Source organism: Epargyreus clarus, unplaced genomic scaffold, assembly GCF_041222505.1.
Source record: "Epargyreus clarus isolate Ecla_fem2 unplaced genomic scaffold, WU_Ecla_fem_2.2 ptg000021l, whole genome shotgun sequence".
Classification (NCBI taxonomy): Eukaryota; Metazoa; Arthropoda; class Insecta; order Lepidoptera; family Hesperiidae; genus Epargyreus; species Epargyreus clarus.
This window is the reverse complement of record NW_027332228.1, coordinates 13,702,595-13,725,700: the sequence shown is the minus strand read 5'-3', so window position 1 is coordinate 13,725,700 and position 23,106 is coordinate 13,702,595. Positions and strand designations below refer to the sequence as shown.

General features: G+C 35.9%; 2 protein-coding genes across 2 annotated transcripts in view; one reads left to right on the top strand and one right to left on the bottom strand.

The window, feature by feature from the left end:
- Window positions 1-184: 184 nt before the first annotated feature.
- Window positions 185-20,629, bottom strand: LOC140750692 (aminoacylase-1). The gene is made up of 9 exons (XM_073084385.1): window positions 20,513-20,629; window positions 17,232-17,401; window positions 13,973-14,144; window positions 13,282-13,431; window positions 4,387-4,457; window positions 2,888-2,998; window positions 2,290-2,385; window positions 1,767-1,900; window positions 185-666 (listed from the first exon to the last, which is right to left on the bottom strand). The coding sequence occupies exons 1-9, from the start codon at window positions 20,598-20,600 to the stop codon at window positions 462-464; spliced, it is 1,197 nt and encodes a 398-aa protein (XP_072940486.1). The 5' UTR covers window positions 20,601-20,629; the 3' UTR covers window positions 185-461.
- A 1,472-nt stretch (window positions 20,630-22,101) lies between these two features.
- The window catches only part of Obp73a (Odorant-binding protein 73a), a 41,497-nt gene continuing 40,492 nt past the window's right edge, over window positions 22,102-23,106 (top strand). The window contains exon 1 of the mRNA XM_073084381.1: window positions 22,102-22,348. Coding sequence (XP_072940482.1) covers window positions 22,265-22,348 — 84 coding nt within the window. The 5' untranslated portion in view covers window positions 22,102-22,264. The remainder of the gene's footprint in view (window positions 22,349-23,106) is intronic.

Genomic DNA, 23,106 nt, shown 5'->3' with positions numbered 1-23,106 from the left:
GTCGTGGAGGCTATAGAAAAGCACATAGATCTGGGATCGAACCAGGAACCTACTACGCATAAGACCGGTATGGTGACCGATCTGCCACGCGAGTCGTCATGACGAGGAAGTAATTAGATACTCAGTACTTAAGTTGGGAAGGAAAATAATATAAGAGATGTTATGTTGTAAAGGAAATTAAAATAAATAAATAACAAGAACACGGTCAACTAATTAGGATTTTAATTTAGTACATGGAAACTATTGTAAATATTATAATATTATGTTATTAATTCACAAGAAGACAAACTATTCAATTGTAAATAAGAATACACAAAATTGGAATTATATGATTTTGACTTGAAGTTACACGATAATATTGTTGATTCACACAAACATAGAAACTATTTAATTGTAAATACACAAATTTGCTACAAAAGTATGATTTTGATTACAATAACTACACTACAATTAAATACAAATCATACATTAGCAATAGCCAATAACACTTTTTCCATGATCTCAATGCCTCTCTTGTAGGCATCCACGTGAACTCTTTCATCATGATCATGTATCAACAATGGGGTGTTTAACAGTGGGCTGAAACCGATGACTGGAATACCTTGACGTCGAACAAATCTTGCATCAGTGGCTCCTGGACATATTTGATACGATACTTCCAGTCCCCTAAAATATAAATGATTTCAAATCTGTATACCAAGATCAAGAGTAGTTTTAAGGTGTCTTTCCAATAGAGATGTGCGGGGTACACATACGCCGCTACCCCTGAGAACAAGCTGGAAGCCTCGGAAAAGTATGTGTCCCTTACCACACTGCTGTTGTTAGGCAGAAATGGGTATGGCAGTGGTGCCGCAGGCAGGCTATGCTTTTTATGCGGACGCTATCGATAGAAGGTACGGATGCGAGCTAATGATTGTGGCCGGTGTATCTTTATAGCACATTTTAATAGCTTAGTTGGGCTTAGCACAACGATTAAGTACTAGAAATGCACCCTCAGTGTACTCACTCTTTGAAAGAGAACACACTTCATTATAACGTGTATTGACGTTTGTTCAGTCACAAAATTATTTGTACTTTGCAGAATATGTAGCTCCAAGCGAATTGTGTAATCGATTACGTAATACATGCTACGCCGTAAAATATACGAGCTATATTTTGAACTAAATAAAGTACGCATATCATTAATATATGTATCATCATCAACCCATTACTGTCCCACTGCTGGGCACGGGTCTCCTCTCATGAGAAGGATTAGGCCATAGTCCCCCGCGCTGGCCAAGTGCGTATTGGTAGACTTCACATACCTTTGAGATTTTTTTATTGTTAATCTCTCAGGCATGCAGGTTTCCTCACGATGTTTTCATTCACCGTTTAGCAAGTGATAATTAATTTCTAATTCTATCTAGGCTATCACTGCTATGTATAATATATGTATAAGAACCTAATAAGTCCAGGCGATCGATCGATCAGTTCATAAAATGTTCGCTTACATCTAAATAATCCGTTAAGGACCCGTTTGTATTCAGACATTGAACGTGACAAACACAGAGCATGACAGACAAAATGTTACATACAGGCACTGCCCGTTTCTGTGCGGTCGTATTACGATAGATATTAATAAGTTAATACACATTTATTGCAAAATACTTTTTGTCTGCCACGGCACGCGTCTGATACGCTTTATGTCTGTAGAATAGTACAGTAAATTAGCACATATTCTTGACAAACACATACCAGATATAACTCTATTGTGGTTATATACTTACATTTTCTTTACAGTGCTGTTTAAGACTTCTAAAAATGGAACGCTGCCATCGATTTTGGTGCTCTTTACTTCAGGATTTTTCTCAATATATTCTAATGTGACATTATCACCAGCCTCTTTGCACCATGACAATATCTAAAAATAACATGTAAGAATAGTGACTCGAGCTTTTTATAACATTAAGCGAATAATAATTATAACGATCTCTATACCTATTAGCCCCTTATATCCACTTATAGACCCACACAAAGGGTATTTTTGTGTTATAGGTGCCATGGACCCACAAAGACGAAGACACAAACGCCCAGAACCAATATCTAAACTCATTATTTAGATGGCTGGCCTAGAATCGAACCCGAAACCCATTGAGTATCAGACAGGCATGGTGACGCTTCACCATACGACTGAATGTGGATACCTTGTCGTCATTACTAATCTTACGCATATTTATTTAAGAAAATAAGTTATTTTTGATGTTAAAGATTTATAAAAGACCTACTTATACACAAAATTTCAATGCTTACCATGTTTTCAAATTCATCGTGGTCTACATGGGGTGCTATTCGTATATCTATGTAGGCGGTCAAGCTTTCAGGTAGAACATTAACTTGGACGCCTCCCTGTAATAATAATGCAATAATATAAACTTTATAACATGCATAGTTTTATATCACCGTTTTTAACCTAACCCTCCTCACTAATTTTTAAAAAATACCATAGCACTATACAAATTATGGAGATTTTGGGGTGAAAGAAAAGTTCTTTTATTACTGTACATAAAGACAAGTTACTCTAAAAATGTAAAACAATAAAACTACATTCGTTAAACACCAATTATATTATTATCTACAGACATTACACGTATCAGACGCAGGGCGTGGCAGACCAAATATATTATTAAGGTAATAGCCTTAGATAAATAAATACGAGAAGGTACATATACATTATATAGGAGAATACGTTTTGTCTACCACAGCACTCCTCTGACACGTTTTCTGTAGATAAATAAACCTTTCATCAGCATCATCATCAGCCCATTACTGTCCCACTGGGCACGGATCTCCTCTCAGAATCCCCTTATTCTATTTAAAATATCCTTATTGTTTAAGTACTTTTCCTTACCGACAATTTTGTTAAATTAATACTGATGACTTCGCCGTAAGCCGCACCTCCTTCCAGCATCCTTCTTTGCTCTGCGCGTAGTTTCATAAATTTATCAATTACGTAATACAGCTGAAAATAATTTTAACATTTTCTTATTTTATTAACATAGAAGTAGCGAAAAAGCAGACAGGTCACCTGATGGTGTGTGTATATAGCCGTCTATGGACATCTGTAATCAACCCCAGATAAGATATACCTCAAGTCGGACACAGATGTATATAACCCTGCCCACATATACAAAATTCCTGTGTCACAATGTTAGTTACCGTACTCCCCCGAAACGGCTTTACCGGTTTTCACCACATTTTATATGCATATTTAGTAGGTCAGAGAATCGGCTACTATCTATTTTTCATATTCCTAAGTGATAAGGGTTATTCACTCTTAAGTTTTTTTTTATTTATATGCCAACACAACATTTGCCGGGCCAGCTAGCAACCCTGCGCCCCTACCCTTGTATGTAGTAGTACGTCTCCCTTACCCACACCCTTCAAACCGGAACATAGCAGCGCTGTATACTGCTCTTATTAGGCAGATAAATGTGTGCCGATGCCCCCGGACTCGAAACACAAAGGATTCTACCAGCTTCCAAATTTGTTTTGAAACTAAAACTAAAATTCGGAGGATAGGCTAAAACTAAAAAGCCCCGTCGTATGCTACTTTATCCTAAGAGTTCATTCTTATATTTAGAGCTAAGGCTATCTCTGTACATTTTTTTGTTTTATACTTTGTAGAGTACATTTTACGTAGTCGGATTTTAGTATTTACCCGCTGCAGAGATTAATGTTTTCTATTATATGTAAATTGTACATATGTATGTATATCTCATCTTAGGTATTCTCCCATATCCCATTCCATTCTCCCATACTACTGAGTATACAGTACCATCGGCTTGACGGATTTTAAAATATGAGGTGTCGTTGGATTGGAAAAAAGCCTTTTTTATTATTTATTCTATTTTTCAGCAGTCGAGTTTTTTGTGTTTATAGTACTTACTCACCTTAAAAGATTATTTTTACAGTGTGCAATAAAATTTCACATATTTTCTGTAAGTCAATTAAATATTTTGTAAGGCCTGTTACATACGTGTTTCTTTATCATAGTAGGTACTAGCCCGCAACTTCGCTCGCCTTCACAGTTTTTAATTGTATCCCTCGGGAACGGTACTTTTTTCGAGATAAAAGGTATCCTATGTCCTTTCCTGAACCCCTGACCTGCTGTGCTCTGGTTTGAAGCGTGTGGTAAAAAAGAAATACTTTTCCGAGGCATCCCAACATCAGGGGTAGGGGCTCACCTTTGACCGACCTCAGACAGTCTTATTTGGGGTTGACTGCAGATGTCCAGGCACTAGCCTCTTACCATCAGGTGAAATGCATTTTCGTCTGCTACTCATATATTTGTAAAAGAAAACAAGCAAACTCACATTCGCTTTTATAAATTATAAAGTTATGATTTACCTTCTCACCAGCTGTGTTCGATGGTATAAGTGATCCATGGCCAGTAACTCCTCGACTCGTTATTTTGATTTCTAGAAACAAAAGAATACTACTTAATCCCATCATCGTAAGGTCACGAGGCTCCCTGCTTTTAGATAACAATATTAAAATATAAAAAAATAAAAACGATAAAATTCAGATGCATTTTTCGTCCTCGAGATTTTTTCTAGAAAAAGACCCTTTTTAACTGACTTCAAAAAAGATGGAAGAAGAATGACTTCCAAATAATTATAAAATAGTTATGGAAATATGTTTGTCGAACCTAACTATATATATGCACGCCTTAAAGACAAAATAAGACAATTATTATATGTACATTGTTTTGACACCTATTGTACCTTATTTAGCAAATAAAGATCATGATTATGGGTTCTGTATTCGTCCTCTTTGTATTTATGTATGTATCTATGTAAAATTGTTAATGATTCAGTGTAGATAGAGTTTTGGTTATTCACCGGTATTCATTCAAAGATTACTTTAAACATGACGTATTTTCTTTGTGTGTACGTCCACTTTTGCTGACTATGTTACATGGGTTATATAGGTACATAGTTAAATCTTCTTTGTATTTCGGCAAAATACGTTTCCGAGAAGATTACGTTTTTGGCAACTGCCTATCAAGCCCCTCCTACCAGTAAAAGAAGGCAGAGATAGATTTAATTAAAGGTAAAAAACGATTAAGAAAAATTTAATCCAAAAACCAAAACTAATAACGAGTTATACCTACTGTTTTAGTTCAGATTTTTTTTATAATATTGAAGTCGGAAATGAGCATGCAGTCCACCTGCAGGTAGGTGGCTATAGGCGCCCATGGACGTTTACAATCAACCCCAGATGTCCTGAGGTCCGCCACACTGTTATTCCTAAGCCTAAGCTGGAATGCATCGGAAAAGTATGTCTTCTTGTTACACACCCTTTAAACCAGAACATAGCAGCGCTTAACACTGCTGTTGCTAGGTAGAAATAGGTGTAGCAGAAATAAGTGGCTACTGCGACCCATGGTAATTGTGTAATCAACCCCTTACCACAACCTACCCTTAACATTACCCTTAACATCAGAACACGGCAACAGTTAACACTGCTGTTATTACATGTATACTGTATAGGTGTGGCGGTGGTACCTTCGGTGGAGGTACGGAGTGTTCTACCACCATCTCGTAATGCAAGTAATTAATTTAATTTTGACTAATCTCTAAATCTGAGATTGAGATTGAGATTCACCTAACAAACCGAAACACAGCAGTGTTAGACGCTGCTGTGTTCCGGTTTGAAGGGAGGTATGGGAGACAGACTTCTCCGAGGCGTTACAGCTTAGTCCTCAGGGGTAGCGGCGCATCTGTGGCCGACCTCAGGTAGGAATATCTAATCCTATCTGGGGTTGATTACAGATGCCCATGGGCGGCAGTAGCCACTTACAATCAGGTGGACTGCATGCTCGTCTGCTACTCTTGTATTATAAAAAAAATAGGCTTAAGCTCAACAGTGGGACAACAATCGAAGAATGCAGCAATATTAATGGTAGTAATTATAAATTAACTTAAAATAGTGCTTAAAAATGATTATTAGCTGTGTTTTGAGAACAAAGGTCTAGATAAGGACAGCTATACACGATAAAATGAAACATCAGAAACATGAGTGAAGCGTTATTGATTTTGTCTGGACCCAGATTCTATAGTTCTATACAGATTCTAGAATATTCCGGGGGGAGGTGAACCATCTATTAAAATTACCCCAAAACATTTTCGTGCGGATTATAAAACAGTGGTTAATTAAATTCTAAACCTGAAAAAAATATCAATCAATATCCACAACTTACAATTTATTTTTGAATTAAATAAAACATTTTTTTATTGTATTATTCTTCTGTATTAAAAATGTATTGAAGATAAACTTAATATCCTATAAAATAATGATCCCTATAGTTATATAAATTTTGTTTTATTACCCATTTTCCAATCTGTATAAAATGTTGGAAAATTTTAATGCTTGCAGCACTACGCACACAGGTGCGGAATTGGTTCGTTATTTCCAACTCTCTCTAGCAAGTGTGACCTAATATTTCCGTCTCTGTCCCGCAACCATATTACGTGTGTGTGTAAATGCATTCTAGAATATTCCACGGGAGCTTTCTGGGTATAAATAGGGCCCCGCTCTTGACGCAGTACGGCATTCGCTAATACCTCCAACCATGGGAACTCCTGGCGCCTCATCGGGTCTCTCACGCCTGATACCACTTCATGCCAGGCCTCCAGACTTCACTTCATAAATGAACGAGCATCGCCAGCAATAATCACAGACCTGGGGCAGGGGATCGCCTCGACGAGTCTTCGCCCCCTTCTTCTTCCGGTTGAAGATGAGCTACGACGAGATTCCTGCGCTCCCTCCACAATGGTCACAAAGAGCGGCTTGGAGAACACGACAGCAAGTCACCGCGTCGCTTCATTCAAGACTGCTTCTGGATGGGAAGGATTGACGAAAGCGTCAGGGAGTTGCTCTCGTCCCGCTGGACTCACGCTGCATGCTGGCTCCGGCGGCTTCACGTTCCCTAGTCTGCGGCTTCGAGATCATCGTGGATCGAATTGACACATTGACAAAGATAAACATGGACAACAACATTTATTATAGATAGATAGTGAATAGGTTAAGCTAATATTTTTTTTTACATTTGTATAAAAAGACACATTCAAGAGTATATTTCGATAAAATAATATAGAATATAGGAAGGTTATTACCGCATAATACATAAGATAGTTAAGGGAATATGCTTTTCATTTCTATATCCTTTAAGTCCAACCCTTGCAAGAATAAGCCCTAATACTTCCTTTTTGTAATATATATCTATTGGGCTGTAAAAATATTTCATGTTCTTATCCAAGTGTTGCTCTGACAACCTAAGATTAAATGTTTTATGATGAATTTCATTACACGAAACCTTAATTTTACATTTTAAATGCTATAAAATTTTTCCGACATATGTTCAATTAGTCTCAGGTCCATAACATTATGGTTATAGATTCTTAATAGTCTGCTGATATCTTAATTTATTCTCCCATACTACTGACCATATACAGTACCAAGCTAAGGGAAATTGCCGTCTGAAGACACTGAAATGTGTAGACTTTCTGCATATTTCCGTTCTTACAAGTGTGTGAATGGACTACCACAACACTTGTCGCATACTTTTCATTTAAACTGCGATTATAAGGCAGAAGTAGGGTTGGTAGTCGTCCTTCAATACAACCAAAACGTATTTTTCTAAAGGATTGAAGGAAATAAGTTCACTCTGTGTTTGTTATAGAGAGTGTGTGTTATAGAGAGGCAGAGAATACCATCACAACTCATCTGCACGGCGACGTTTCCTAGGGTCTTTATAAAGATATTTCTTAAACTGGTTAATTTGGGAAGATATGACGACGGCTTGAAACCGTAGTGGAGCTAGCTTCAGTAGGGACATACATGTTCGGGAAATGAAGTATCGATCGGTATATAAGGGGTAGTCGAATGAATGCGCGACTTATGTAACATATTAGTAGTAATATTAATTCTTCTATAGTATATACAAGCTTTATAGGATATACGGGGTAGATGGTTAAACGAAGGACATAGGGAGAATTCCCTCATAATATTAGATATTCATGCTCTGATAAGACAAAATAAAAAAAAACGTATTCAAAAAATATGAAATCTAGGGAAAGACCTATAAAAATATCGTAAAATGTTTTCCACGAAACATCACCACGTTAGCTAAATATCTGATGAAGTGTGGAGCATTATTATTTGCGAGTAGGTTTCCGGTTTATTTAGAAGTAGTAGACGAGCATGCATAACACTAGATGGTAAGTGGTTTCTGCCGTCAATAGACATCTGTATTCAACCCTAGATAAGATTACATTCCTACTAGAGGTCGACCACAGATATGCCGCTACTATCCCTAAGGACCAAGTTGATAAGCTTCGGGAAAGTATGTCTCCCTTACCGCGCCTCCAAAGCAGAAGACAACGCTTAACACTGCTATTATTAGGCAGAAATTGGTGTGGTCGTGCTGCTACCAGAGTCGAACCACAAAGGGGTAGAAGGTAGGTAGAAGGTATGAAGGTAGTACTTCAAACACATACGTACATCAATTTCTATAAGGTATTTAGAACAGGAATTAAATACTGAGCAACCTCCTGAAATAAGTCCCTGCCACCCTGCCTCCCTGTAAAGAGATTATATAACCCTACCACCCTGTAAGTACATAGAGATTATATAACCTGAACATTCTAGAACACTCATACCAATAAAATATCATATAGCGAAAACAGACACACGAAACATGCATATGTGTGCAACAGAATTGAATACAACCTGTGAATACAACTGATTTCTGAGTCAGTGTGCGTGCCGGTGATTGGTATTGCAAGCGTTTGCTTTTTCCAATTTTCAAAGCAATAATTTATATTGGACTGATATAAAAAACTTCTAGTATGGTAGTTCTTGTACGTTTTTAACAATAACAAACTTTAGTGCTTGCCAATAAAAAAAATTGAATTAAATTAATTGATTATTATTTTATTAACTTCGGACATGTACTAAAGATTTTCATTTATCATAAAAAATATGTGAAGTGTGAATATTATTGTGTATTTTTTTAATATTGAAGTAGCAAATGAGCAAGCAGTTCACCTAATGGTAAGTGTCTACTGTCGCTCATGGACATAACCCCCCTGTAATCAACCCCAGATAAGATTAGATTCCTACTGAGTGTTGTAGCGCATGTGTGGCCAAACACATGCGCTGCAACCCTTGAGAATCACCGCTTAACACAGGTGTGAAATAGATGTGGCGGTGGTGCATCTGGAGTCGAACCACAAAGGGTACCGCCTTCAAATACTTTACATTTTTATACATAATTATTATTCGTATATTTATTTAATGTACAAAGGACAATGCCCATGAAAGTATGGACCGCCGTCCAGAGTTGCATCAAATTGAAACTTGTTGTGAACGATGTATAATTAACCAAATACTACCACCAATACTTATTTTTTAGATCAGCACCCGGGTTCTGAAGTTATTTACCGAAATGTTACATAACCTCAAAATCGAAAATATCCGACGATAGATTAATGGTCGGTTTTAACTGATAGTAGGTACCTATAATGTAGTTCGATTAACATATATCCATTTACTTTTAAAGGTAGTAGTTAAAAAAACCTAAAATAATCCTAAAAACCTAAAATAATGAATTTCGAGTATAAAATACCGCCATTTTACTTTTTAAGAACAACAATCAACATTTCGTCTTATTTTATCTTAAATGGAACCCCCTTGTTCAAAGAAACTATTCTGATCGACAAACTATGTAAGAAAATCAAAAAATAATTTTAATATTACTTTCATTTTGATGCATGAGAAAAATCATTAGTCAAAACACTAATAGATCTTATTGTATTCCGAGTATAAAATTCCGCCATTTTAATTTTTAAGAACAACAATCAACATTTCGTCTTATTTTATCTTAAATGGAATCCCCTGTTCAAAGAAACTATTCTGATCGACAAATTATGTAAAAAAATCAAAAAATAATTTTAATATTACTTTCATTTTGACGCATGAGAAAAATCAGTACCAAGAATGGGCATTCTCCTTTAACATAAATATTGATTGGTCATCTGATTGGTCTCAAAGAGGAGACATCAAATCTCCCATACTCTGATGTCCCTCTGTATTTATTATTATTATTTTGTAAGATATTGGTAATTTTAATGCAATAGTGCTGCCATCCAGAACATTTTGAGCTATCACCCACCACCCACCACCCACTGCATCCAGGCCGAATCAATAACGCTTCACTATCTGTTCCTTTCTAGCACGTAGCTCCTACTTTATCTACCGTCAATGCATTTAAATTGTAATATTTAATTAAGATTCCAATTTTTTTAGCATAATTATCACATAATGGAATCCTTGTCACTTATATGCAATTTTAATGTAAGAATTCGCGTTTATCCTTTCTTCAGGTTTGAAAATTTTGAGTTTTATTAGTACGTAAAAAAATGCGTAACGACTGCTTATTACCGAACGGCTGTACCGATTTCGATGGGAATTTCACTCGCCGTTAGCGAGGAGTTATGTTATGTTTTGTTCTAGGAAACTTTTATTTTGGGAAAATAATTAGAATTACAGCTAGTATTAATAATGAAAAGTATCCTTCGCTACTTACATAAGTATTATGAGAGTACACACCACATACCACTCATGACCACTCCCATTAAATTCTATTTTTAGGTAAAAATCCTTATAAAATCAGCTCAGCCGCATCCAAGCCGCATCGTTGAAACATACAACGGCCAGGCAGACAAAAATGTTAGTTTAGCCATTATTGAAAAAATAGCCTGAGAATCGGACCCAAAAATTACTTCATATGTACGTAGATATTATACAAGTATCAAGTAGGAGTAAAAAAATATAGAAAAATCAATAATAAATGTAGAGCAAGTACAAATAAAAAAGAATGGACATGCAGTTCATCTGTTAGTACTTAAGTAGTAGCAGCCAATTCCTTCCCTTACCACACCCTTCAAACCAGAACACAGCAGCACTTAACACTGCTGTTATTAGGCAGAAATAGGTGTGGCGGTGGTGCCGCCGGAGTCGAACCACAAAGGGTTCTACCACCTTCAAACGCCTCTTATAAGACTCCCCTATATTCAGATCAAGTTCAGGATACCCTATATTATTATGATTTTGATTACATTCAGGATACAACACTACTGGCATAATAGAAAACACGCAACCGATTTTGTCAGTGTTAATGTTGCAAGAAAATCAGATTCTAGATTAGTCGGAATTTACGAGGGCAGGCGGTAGTTGCTAAACATGATCTTATCAGTAACTAGTTTTTGCCCGCGGCTTCGCCCGCGTTTAAAAGAAAATAATATGACATACATAAAACTGAAAATTCGTACCTTCATTGGAATGAAAGTGGCGCCATCTGGCGAAAATTGGTCGTATCAACTGTGAAACCTTCGTGGGCTCATGGACAACAACTTTGCTAAATATCATCGCTTGATCAAATGCATAGTTTAGGATTCAATCCTTACTAATATCGATTAAAATAATCGATTTTGTGGTCCAAAAGATCGATTCTCCGATTAATCGATCTAAGATCGCCATCCCTAGTTCTCGTGGGATTTCCGGGATAAAAACTATCCTATGTCCTTTCTCGGGTCTCAGACTATCTTTGTACAAAATTTCATTAAAATCGGTTCAGTGGTTTGGGCGTGAAGAAGAGACAACCAGACAGACAGACAGACAGACAGAGTTACTTTCGGATTTATAATATTAGTAAGGATAAGGATTATGATTTCTTAATGTCGAGTTACTACTGTTTTACTTTAGGACGACTCAACTACAAATTATGTATTTAACGAGATAGCACATTGAGTAAAGGATGTTGCAACCATAGAGCATATTTACATATGCTTATGTTGCTACGAATAGGGTTACTTGTTAAATGTTTATCGTGGAATTTTGTAACAAGTGTTTTTGGAAAAAATCTCAACCTCATTTTTTTTATCTTACTATAGGCTTGCGTTTGGCTGCAACGTTACCTGATGTTAAGTGAGATGCAGCCTTGGGTAAAACACGCTTGCCTAGAAGTAGCCTATTCACCCTTGACTTGAACAATCCCAGGTCGTATGTATCGGGAAACGACGAAGGCGGGAGTGTGTTCCACACTTAAAAGTTAATAAGTTTAGATTTCTACCTAAGGTTGGCCATAGATGCGTTTCTGCTCTTTAGGACTACGTTGGAAGCCTCGGATAAATGTCTCTCTGACCACGCCTTTCAAACCAGAACACAGCAGCGCTTAACACTGCTGTTATTAGGCAGAAATAGATGTGGCGGTTGAGCCACCTTAGTCGAACCATAGAGGATTCTACCACCTTTACGTCATAGATTAGTAAAGATTACTCACTCCTAACAAGAAAATGTACCCAGTTTTGAGGATTGAAATAGTTGCATAAAAAAGTTTTGCCACAACTCCGTGCTAAAATGTCCCTAAAATATTTGAAATAATTATTTATTTATTACTTAAATTACGCAGTATTAGTCATTTATTCGTAAATTTTCTCTAAAAATAAGCCGTTTGTTTCATACAATTTCAAGGCGGCGAAGTATCTTTACTAATCTATGCCTTGACGGTGGTCAGGAAAACGTACTTATTCCAAGCGTTCCAACTTAGCTGTCAGGGGTAGCTCGTATCTTTGTTGCCTGTCAACGTTACCTTTCACATTGTTGATTAAAGAAAGTGAGTAAATCTTCTTTACAGAAAGTAAACCTATAGTAATATTATCGTGCGTGCGTAGGTATAGTCCGCGCCAAACTGCTAGTCCGCTCTGAAGTTGTTGCGAGCAGATGTAGTCATACAATTTTGCTATGGCGGACTAGCAGTTTTATGAGGACTTTAACATGTATTATACTTTTTCAATGTTACAAGCCGTCGCCCCCCGAGACAAATAATTGTCAAAATGCCTTTCAAATAGTTCATCATATTTGAGGATCTATACCAGAACCAGAGGTATTCAAACTTTTGTTCACAAAGTTTCCGCATTCACAATTTTCTATTGGTGAGCGAAAAATATAAGATTTTCCAGAAATATGTTATATCAGATATAAGTGAACCTCCATCTCCCCCTAGGCTGTTTCATCAACCCCCCTACCTGAGGTCGGCAGATTTGCTACTCCCCCTGAGGACCACGCTGGATTGCCTCGGAAAAGTATGTCTTTCGTAACACACTAAATATTGTTATGTCCTGCCAATTTTTTAATAAATATATATATAAAGTTATTGTTAAAGTTATAGATACTTACGTCTTGTTGTCTTCTCCCCATGAAACGCGATGATATATTTATTATTTTCACTTGGAATGCTCTCATCCAAACCAAACCCAATATTCAAATTTTTGAATTCGTCGGATTCTGCAAACTTTCGCATTCCGTCGATGCCACCAATTTCCTCATCTATAAAAAGATATAAAAGTACTTTTATTTTAACGATCATTGGAATGAAAAAGTTTGTTAAATCATCTTGGTATTGTTTTAAATCTCTAAGCGTTCTCTCCCAGCCAACCTAGGGTCAGGGTAGTAAGTTTGGTATAACAGACATAAATCACTTACTTATATGGTACCCACCAATTCCATTTGCACCTCAAAGTTATGTATAATTTACTTCAAAAACATTGTGATCCTATTACTATCCAAATTCTTCCTCGGTCGAGGGGTCCGAGGTTCAAATCCCAGACAAGCACCTTCGATTTTTCAAAGTTATGTGATTATTTGAAATTAATTACCTACTACTTGCTTTAACGGTAAAGGAAAATAACGCGAATATAAACATTTATAAAAACAATCTTAAAAGTATGTATTGTCTACCAACACGCACTTGGCCAGCACGGTGGACTATGGCCTAATCCTTGTCATTCTGGGAGGAGACCCGTGCCCAGTAGGACAGTAATCGGGTTCACGAAGAGTCTTTTTTCTACTTCTTGTAATTTACACTCACCAGGTACAAAACTGACATGCACGGTTCTCTTCATCATCACCCCAGCTTCCTTCAATTTCCTTACAGCTTCCAAGTGCAGCATGCCTATACTCTTCATATCTTGGGTACCGCGGGCATATATGTAACCGTCTTCTGAGATGTGAGCTTCGAAGGGAGGATGAGTCCAAAATTCCTATACAATTTTAAAATTACTTTTGACTATTAATTAAAGGTGATGGCAGTGGTTGAGCCGAGAGATTCCTCTTTATCAACATTTTGGTATCACACAGCAACGCCCATGCGTATGCCTTGTATTTAAATGAAAAGTAGAATATATTACACATATTTATAGATATTTTCTCAAATAGCGTGTATAACTTTAAGCATAACCTAATTAACATTTTGAAATAAATATCTATATTTTTAATTACTTTTATCATTGTTTATTTTTTATGTAATAATGTTCGTTTTTTCATCAATGTGTATTTTTATAATGATAATAAACATGTCATTTATAATTGTTATGAGAAATTTAACTGTTAACATTTTACAAATATTTCATTAATTATATTTCAATATTAACAATTTCATTCAATTCTTTCCATTTTAATTTGTATACTATTTTATGTTGTTATACTATTTGCATTGTAGTTTGCACCTATAATTGAGGTAGCCCTTGTACCTGTGTCCTATTTCATTTTGTGTACCTTTACCGATAGTTGGTGTAACAAAATAATAACTAAATAAATAAAATAAATAAATATCATAGTGAGGTACGGTGGGTTCCATGACAATAATAAACAATGGTTCTAAGTATCTATAAATTGGTAAATCGTAAGTAGTTTGTAGCAGATTTGAAAGAACCTTATAGGTAACATGTTAATTTCTTCGAAATGGATTCTTATAAATTAAAATTCAGTTGTGAAATTAATTAAATTCAAGTATTCAGTTTTAATATTGTTAGCAGGATTATGAAATACAAATGAAACTAAATACATTTGTTCTATAATAAAATTATTTATTTAACGTAAGATTACTTATCTTTATATAAAAGCCTTGTAAAGATAAGTATGAAAGGTTCCTACACGAACTAGCGAATATTGCAACATAAGTGTTCGTGTTATTTACTACATCATCATCATCATCATCATCATCAACCCATTACTGTCCCACTGCTGGGCACGGGTCTCCTCTCAGAATGAGAAGGATTAGGCCATAGTCCACCGCGCTGGCCAAGTGCGTATTGGTAGACTTCACATACCTTTTAAGATTTTTTATAAATCTCTCAGGTATGCAGGTTTCCTCACGATGTTTTCCTTCACCGTTTAAGCAAGTGATAATTAATTTCTAATACGCACATAAATTTGAAAATCAGAGGTGCGTGCCTGGGATTTGAACCTCGGACCCCTCGATCGAGAGGCCGCGTTTCTTAACCACTAGGCTATCACTGCTTTTTATTTACTACATATTTTATATTAATTAAAGAAACATGTATCTTAATTAATATGTAAAGTAAAGTCAAGTACACACCTACATGTGTAGGAATACTTTAATTTTGAAGCTAACGTGCACGGTGGTTTGTAAGCTATAAATGAAAATGAAAAAAAAAATGAATTTATTGATTCACAGTTAGTTTACAACCCGTATTACTGGGTACCCCGCTCGAACCTCCTTGAATATAATTGAATCAAACAAATAAATAACAAAGTTTAATCACAGTATAAGGATATACAGTATTTTATCTTCATACAAACGCACGAAACGCAAGCCACGCCTACTCGCCTCGAGGTAAGTAAACACTCGGTACACGCAGTGTCGTGAATGTGCCACGGTGACGAGCGGGTGATGTGACGGTTTTTTTTAGAAGTATATTTTTTTGTTTCATGAATAATATGGCGAAGAAAAGTTATAGACTATATTGTGCTGTTTTTAGTTGCTTCAATTCATCAATAACACATCCAGATATAACATTTTTTAAACTGCCTGGAAACTCCGAAAGGTAAGACAATTACAATGATTTTTATGTTAATACTAGATACTTAATCTACTAGGTACTACTACTACTAAATTAGATTAGTTTTTAATTAATATAATTTGATATTTAAAAAAATACGTATTATTGTTGTAATTTTGGTTCAGTAGACAGGTGTTAGTTTGTTATTTGAGGTTATCCCTCTTCTAAATTAATAGAATAAAACTATATCAGACGACCCGCGTGGCGGAGCGGCCACCATACCGGTCTGACGCGCAAAGGGTCCAGGGTTCGATCCCCGGCCAGACAGATGTCTAAATGATGAATTTAGATTTCTGTTTCTGGGTCTGGGTGTTTGTGTATTTGTCTATGTGTGTGTACATGGCACCCACGACACAGGGAATCCTATGAGGGGCTGTGAGTGTAGAAAGCGTTTATTTAGCGTTTATTTCTTCGACCAATTTACAACTTTTATTATTCCCGCGCAAAATAAAACTCGAAACTGTTGATAAACGAAGGGCTTGCTTGCACAACGCACGCGTCGTATTAATTCGTCGTCGCGCGGCGCAACAAAGGCTTAGGGCGTGGCTTAGCAGCCTTTCGGCACCCGTTTGTTCGCGCGATATGCCGCCGAGGGACTATTCTGAATGAGGTAATATAAATATTAGAAAATGAGAATTGATCTTAATTTATTTAGATCAATATTTTATTATTGTTGTATTATTTTAAGATCGTCAAAAATAAGAAACTACCATTTGAAAAGTATTTTCTTGATAGGTCAACACCTTTGTTTACATTTTGGACACCCAATTATGAATCGGAGTATAGATTATATTAAAATTATTATTAAATATTTAAACTAAATTTTGCATAATTTGTGTTAATTTATAAGCTATCATGTCGAACATATTTCATATTTTATTGTTGTAACTGTCAAGTACCCAATTATAAGAATAGTTTTTATTACGTAATATATACATATTAAGAAACATAACATGCATTTTCATTCAACACTTTCTATATAATTAACTATAGCATTCATTTGTTTAAATAAAAAAATACAACATTTACAATCAAAAAATTAAAAAGAAAGTCAAGTATGCAGATGTAATTAAAAAACTGTAGGCAGGCAGCCCTAACGCGTTACCGTGCCCAGCGCAACCGTAGGTATCTAATTCAAGGTCAGGGCCGAGTTAAATTACTGTATATCCTTATACTGTGGTTTAATATAGCGAGTATATGTTTGCGATGTTTGAATGTGTGTGTGTGTGTGTGCGTGTGAGATATAGTACATGATATAGTACATACCTCATAAACTGGCACAACGTCCATATGAGAGTTGAGGAGTATCGCTGGTAGTTCTGGATGGGTGCCGATCCATGATATCACCACTATAGGCTTCTCCGGAACTAGCTCGTAAACCTTTACAGGTAAATCTAACAGTTCGGCTTGTTTTTGAAGAAAGGTTACACACTCACCTGAAATATACATATATATCTACTTAATTAGAGATCTAAAAATAGAAGTTTTGTAAGCATTAAATAAACAAAAAGTCAACCGAATTTTAATGCTAGGTTGAATGCAAATTTTTTCCAAAATTTGTATTTTATTCCTTACAACTGTTATTTGCACCCTACCTCTTATTCTATTTCTTGTTACTTTAACTCCGCACCCTGTAGGTTGCCTGGAAGAGATCGCTGATTAGCGATAAGGTCGCCTATTGTATTTTTAAAATTATAATTTTCCTTGTGTATATTTCTTTTATGGGTACAATAAAGCATATTATTATTATTATTATTATTATTATTAATGCAACGCTTTTATGTCCCACTGTCGGCAACGTGTTCTCCAACGCAACTGGAGAAGGCCTGGTGCTGAAATGCGGGTTAGTGGAGAAACCCTGTCCGTAAGGTCTGATAAAGTTTAACGGCTGTCCCTCCAAAGCTGATAAACTCATGATATTTAACCACTACCGGTCACCCATCTCCCACAGCCGTGTCCGACGTTGCTTCATTTTTAGATCCATTGCGATATACTAGCCACGGCTTTTCGTAATTCATGCTGTAATAATCCTAGTTAATCCTCAGTTGCCCTCATAGATTAGTAAAGATACTTCGCCGCCTTGAAATTGAATGTAGCTGCAAATGGCTTATTAGAGTAAGTTCTTTTTTTGAATTCTTGACAAATAAAAACATTTCTAGAGAAAATTGCGTAATTTTCATGATAATTAAATAATTTATAATAATAATTTCAAATATTTTAGGGACATTTAAGCACGGAGACGTGGCAAAATTTTTTTACGCAACTGTTTCAATTCTCAAAACTGGGTACATTTTCTTGTTAGGAGTCTTTACTAATCTATGGTTGCCCTCTATATGGTTAATGCGTAAATTATACACACAATTTAATCTCAAAAACTACCATGCAACATCTGCTAAATATTATTATAGTTGCATGAACATTAATTTCTCGTTGCTCCCAAAAAAAATCAGTTTATTCAAATTAAGCCATAAGACATTTTCTTAGTAACCTCTCAATTGCATAAGCATTTCTCATAAATCAGTTTGTGGACAACTTTGGAGAATCCGTTGTCATGTAGTAATTGCCTAAAATCCTAGGATGGAATCGACACTCTAGACAATTACGTCAAAACAACCTTCATAGTCAGCGGCTGTTAATGTCCTTATTTCTTTTTTTATTATATTATAGGCGTAGCAGACGAGCATGCAGTCCACCTGATGGTAAGTGGCTATTGCCGCCCATAGACATCTGTAATCAACCCCAGATAGGATTAGATATTCCTACTTGAGGTCGGCCACAGATGCGCTGCTACCCCTGAGGACTAAGCTGGAACGCCTCAGAAAAGTCTGTCTCCCTTACCACACCCTTCAAAACGGAACACAGCAGCGCCTAACACTGCTGTTATTAGATAGAAATAGGTGTGGCGGTGGTGCCGCCGGAGTCGGACCACAAAGAGTTCTACCACCTTCAGGCCTTCTTGTCGCGCGTGTCTACACCCACACGCGCGATTCATCCGCAATCATAAATTAACGCTGTAGCCCCATCGCAATGCATGTGAGTGTGTATTGAAATAGGTTACAAATACAGTATAGGGCTACGGTATCCGGGGTTGCGGACGACGAGAGTGGGAGATCGAACCGTCTAGCAAGCGACCCCGGGAAGGACGGCGGTATGTTTGGTCGCATACCGTCGTGAACACCAATGGGGTGGGAGAAGCGAAAACTGCTCCCCCAGGGCAGTGCTCGATCGGAGCATCGCGCTTGGAGGATTCCGGTTGTGTTCCGCTGGAGATCTCGGAGTCCTCTTAGCAACGCCGAGGACGGCCACCGAGGCGGTTTTAGTGTGGTAAAAATCCCACATAGCCCTGTGTCGCTCCCACGGCACCGGGTACCTTTTGGTTTCCCCCTCGATAACAAAAATATGTTACAAATGACACGCGTACGAGCTGGACGCGCGTGCGAACCTAAACACGTGCGACAGGATGCGCCTTTACACTTACATTCTGTGGTTACATTACATTTACAGTTACATTACATTACATTCTATTGTTACAATACAGTTGTCTCAATACAAGTGGTGCTACATAAAGTAATATATAATTAAGTAGCGCTAAATTGACACCTACCTGCTGATAAAACACTTTGTATTAAAGTACCTACCAATATAACTATAGAAATATGTTGAGTTGTTTACTATGAAGTAATAAATTAATAAATATAAATTTTCAGATAAAAAAAGTCAAACCAAAAAGAAGATGTAGAACCTATCCACTCTATATTTCGCAAAATAATTTATAAAACATTTTGTCTTCGAGATTTTTACTTTATTAATAATGTTATATTATTTAATATTTTAATTAGTTAAATATACACTATTATAGTATTCATAATAGTGACATCAGGCCTGTAAGAGTATAGGTTTAAAATCAATGATATAATCAAAAGGTATTTCAATTATATCTTGCATTCAAAAGAAGTAAAGAAGGTGGTAGAACCCATTGTGGTTCCACTCCGGCGGCACCACCGCCACACCTATTTCTACCTAATAACAGCAGTGTTAGGCGCTGCTGTGTTCCGGTTTGAAGGGTGTGTTAAGGGAGACAGACTTTTCCGAGGCTTTCCAGCTTAGTCCTCAGGGGTAGCGGCGCATCTGTGGCCGACCTCAGGTAGGAATACCTAATCCTATCTGGGATTGATTATAGATGTCCATGGGCGGCAGTAGCCACTTAACATCAGGTGGACTGCATGCTCGTCTGTTACTCTTATATTATAAAAAAAGAAGTAGGAAACGGGCATGCAAGCCACATCAGCAAAGCAACTGCCGCCCATGAACATTTGTAATCAACACCAGATAAAAAATACCGTTCTACATAAGACTAATGCTCAGGGTACCAATACCCTTAAAGAATATACCCGTGAGGCCATGACTCATGAGGACTGAGTTGAAACGCCTCTCATAAGTATTTCTTCCTTACCACCTTCACACCTTCGCTGGATCCTATGTAGTCGTATCACAAAACTTTTGATTAAAAGTAAAGAGTATTTATTTTAAAATTTTATATAACTTACGATAGTCTACATTCGGATGTACACTGGGTATCTGCAAATACTCCCTAAATCTTTGGACAACACCATCGTTTTCCCATTCACAGGACATTTTGATCCACTGTATGTGACACCGTAAGCAATACTGAGCGTAATTTATAGGTACAAAGATAATATGTACCTACATACAAGTTTTATCAGTGTACACAACTTTTCCTTATGCAGAATATACACATTAAATACATTATTTACGAGTAGTGCCCCGTCTCTTAAAATCTAACATGAATTTAACCAAAATTAACTTTTATGGTGCTTAGATAGATAAATAGATAGATAGATCAGTAAAGATTACTTACTCCTAACAATAAAATGTACCCAGTTTTGAGAATTGAAATAGTTGCGTAAAAAAGTTTTGCCACGTCTCCGTGCTAAAATGTCCATAAAATATTTAAAATAATTATTTATTTATTATGTAAATTACGCAGTATTAGTTATTTATTCGTAAATTTTCTCTAAAAATGTTTTTATTTGTCAATAATTCAAAAAAAGAACTTACTAATAAGCCATTTGTGGCTTCATTCAATTTCAATGCGGCGAAGTATCTTTACTAATCTATGGGTACTTACAACAAAACAAAACATTTTTTTAATAATTTGCACGGAATCCTACTTACGTTTCTAAAATAAAAGTAGCCTAAGTCACTTCTAAGTTAAAATCAATTTGTTGGAGATTAACCGGAACAAACAGACAGACAAAAATTGTATTTATTATTTTTGTTATAGTTATCGCTTGAAGTTTAATATGCAACTATCGATATAACAAACGGACATTTAATTTTAATTAATTTGTATAGATAATGCATTTCATTGCCTATATTATCTATTAAGTACCTACTTAGTTCAAATAGTGTTTTCTATATTTCGTACAGACATATCTAAAAACTGTTTTTTTTAACTGCATATAATTCCAATTGAAAGCCGAACCCGGGACCTTTGGAGTGGCAAATCGATGTACAAACAAGTCTTCAATATTCTTTTCTGACACGGCCTACCTGACACCTCCATTGTCTTTTCATACGAGTATAGATGGAGTCATAGCAATACCAAGATTTACAGCTTAACTCATTTGTATTTTAAAAAGTTTGTGCCACGATATTTTAATAAATGAACGCACAGCAAAAAAAAAAAGCCAGATAAAACCATAGATTAGTAGATAAAACTTAAACAAGTAATTAAAGCGCCTGACGCAGAGTAATCGCATCATAACATAAAAAAGAATTTGCAATGGTGTGAATCAACATTAATATTTTTTAAATTTTGTATTAGTTCAAAACGTGTTTTAAGTAAACTTGTAAGAAATGGAGATATCATTTGTCTATTTTTATTTTATAATTTGAGTCATATGAAAAAAATACTTTTTTTTGACTGGAATTGAAATGTCATTGCATTGCATATTCGTAACTATAATTTATTATAGTTAAAATAAATTTGACGTATTTCTGCAGTCTTAGAACGAAAGATTAAAAAAATATAAAGGATATGACAGAGAACGTTATAGAAACGGAACGTTATGAAATAGGCGGGAAACCCTCCTACGCGGGCCTTTCAAAAATCACTACATTCGCAACACGGGTCCCATACTGCTATCGGTCGCGCGCCTTTCGCCTCACGTCGCCGCTTTAAAAATAAACGTTCGAAATATAAAATTAAACCCGCGTAAAGTGTGAATTGATTTTAACCATAGATAAATACATATAGTTTTATAGTGTTGGTGAAAATGGTTCGGAAAATCAGTGCATTCGTCTGTTGTCTCTGCGTTTTTGGCATTTCATTGAGTGATAGCGCTATTTCAGCTGAGAGCGTAAGTTTTCTACACGTTAATTATTTAAATAATACCCTCGTTTTACATTTAGAAATATAATATATCATAGTTTGATTTTTAAAATAAACTTGTGGTAAGTTTAATTAATTGATTAATTTTACTATAAATTATAACTATGTATTATTTTTAAAAATTAAAAAATATTACTTTAAATTGTATGTATTACGTATTTAGCACCTAAATGCTACTAAATAAGCCAAGTCAAGTTATATTAATAAGTTGACTCATTAGTGGTTATAAGAATATGGTCCAATATGGCGTTACAAGGCCGATCGAGTAGTGCAAAGTATTTAAATATATTTTACGATATTTTTTAAGTCGGAAGTGTGTATTAAAATTACAAAATATTAATTGGAATCAATCTAAGATCTATTTTTGTCAGTTTGGATTTAAATCTACGCGAATATTATTAAAACATCCTATAAATTATAAAGCTTACAAAAATAGGTAGAAATAGGTAAGTAAGTCGAAATCACCTTACCTTACGAATAGGTAGCTCTACGAAACTATTATTAACATCTACCTTTATAGTACATATATAGAAAAGCAATATAATCGACTTAACTTAAACCTTAAAGTTGCTCTAGTTTCCAGAATCCGGCCTTGAAAGCGTGCGACTAGATCGAGTTGCCACTCCCGCGACAATCAGTCAGGGTCATGTACGCGGCTTACATTGTCATAATGTATACTAAAATATATGACATAATGTTATATGAACATTATAAACACTGGTAGCT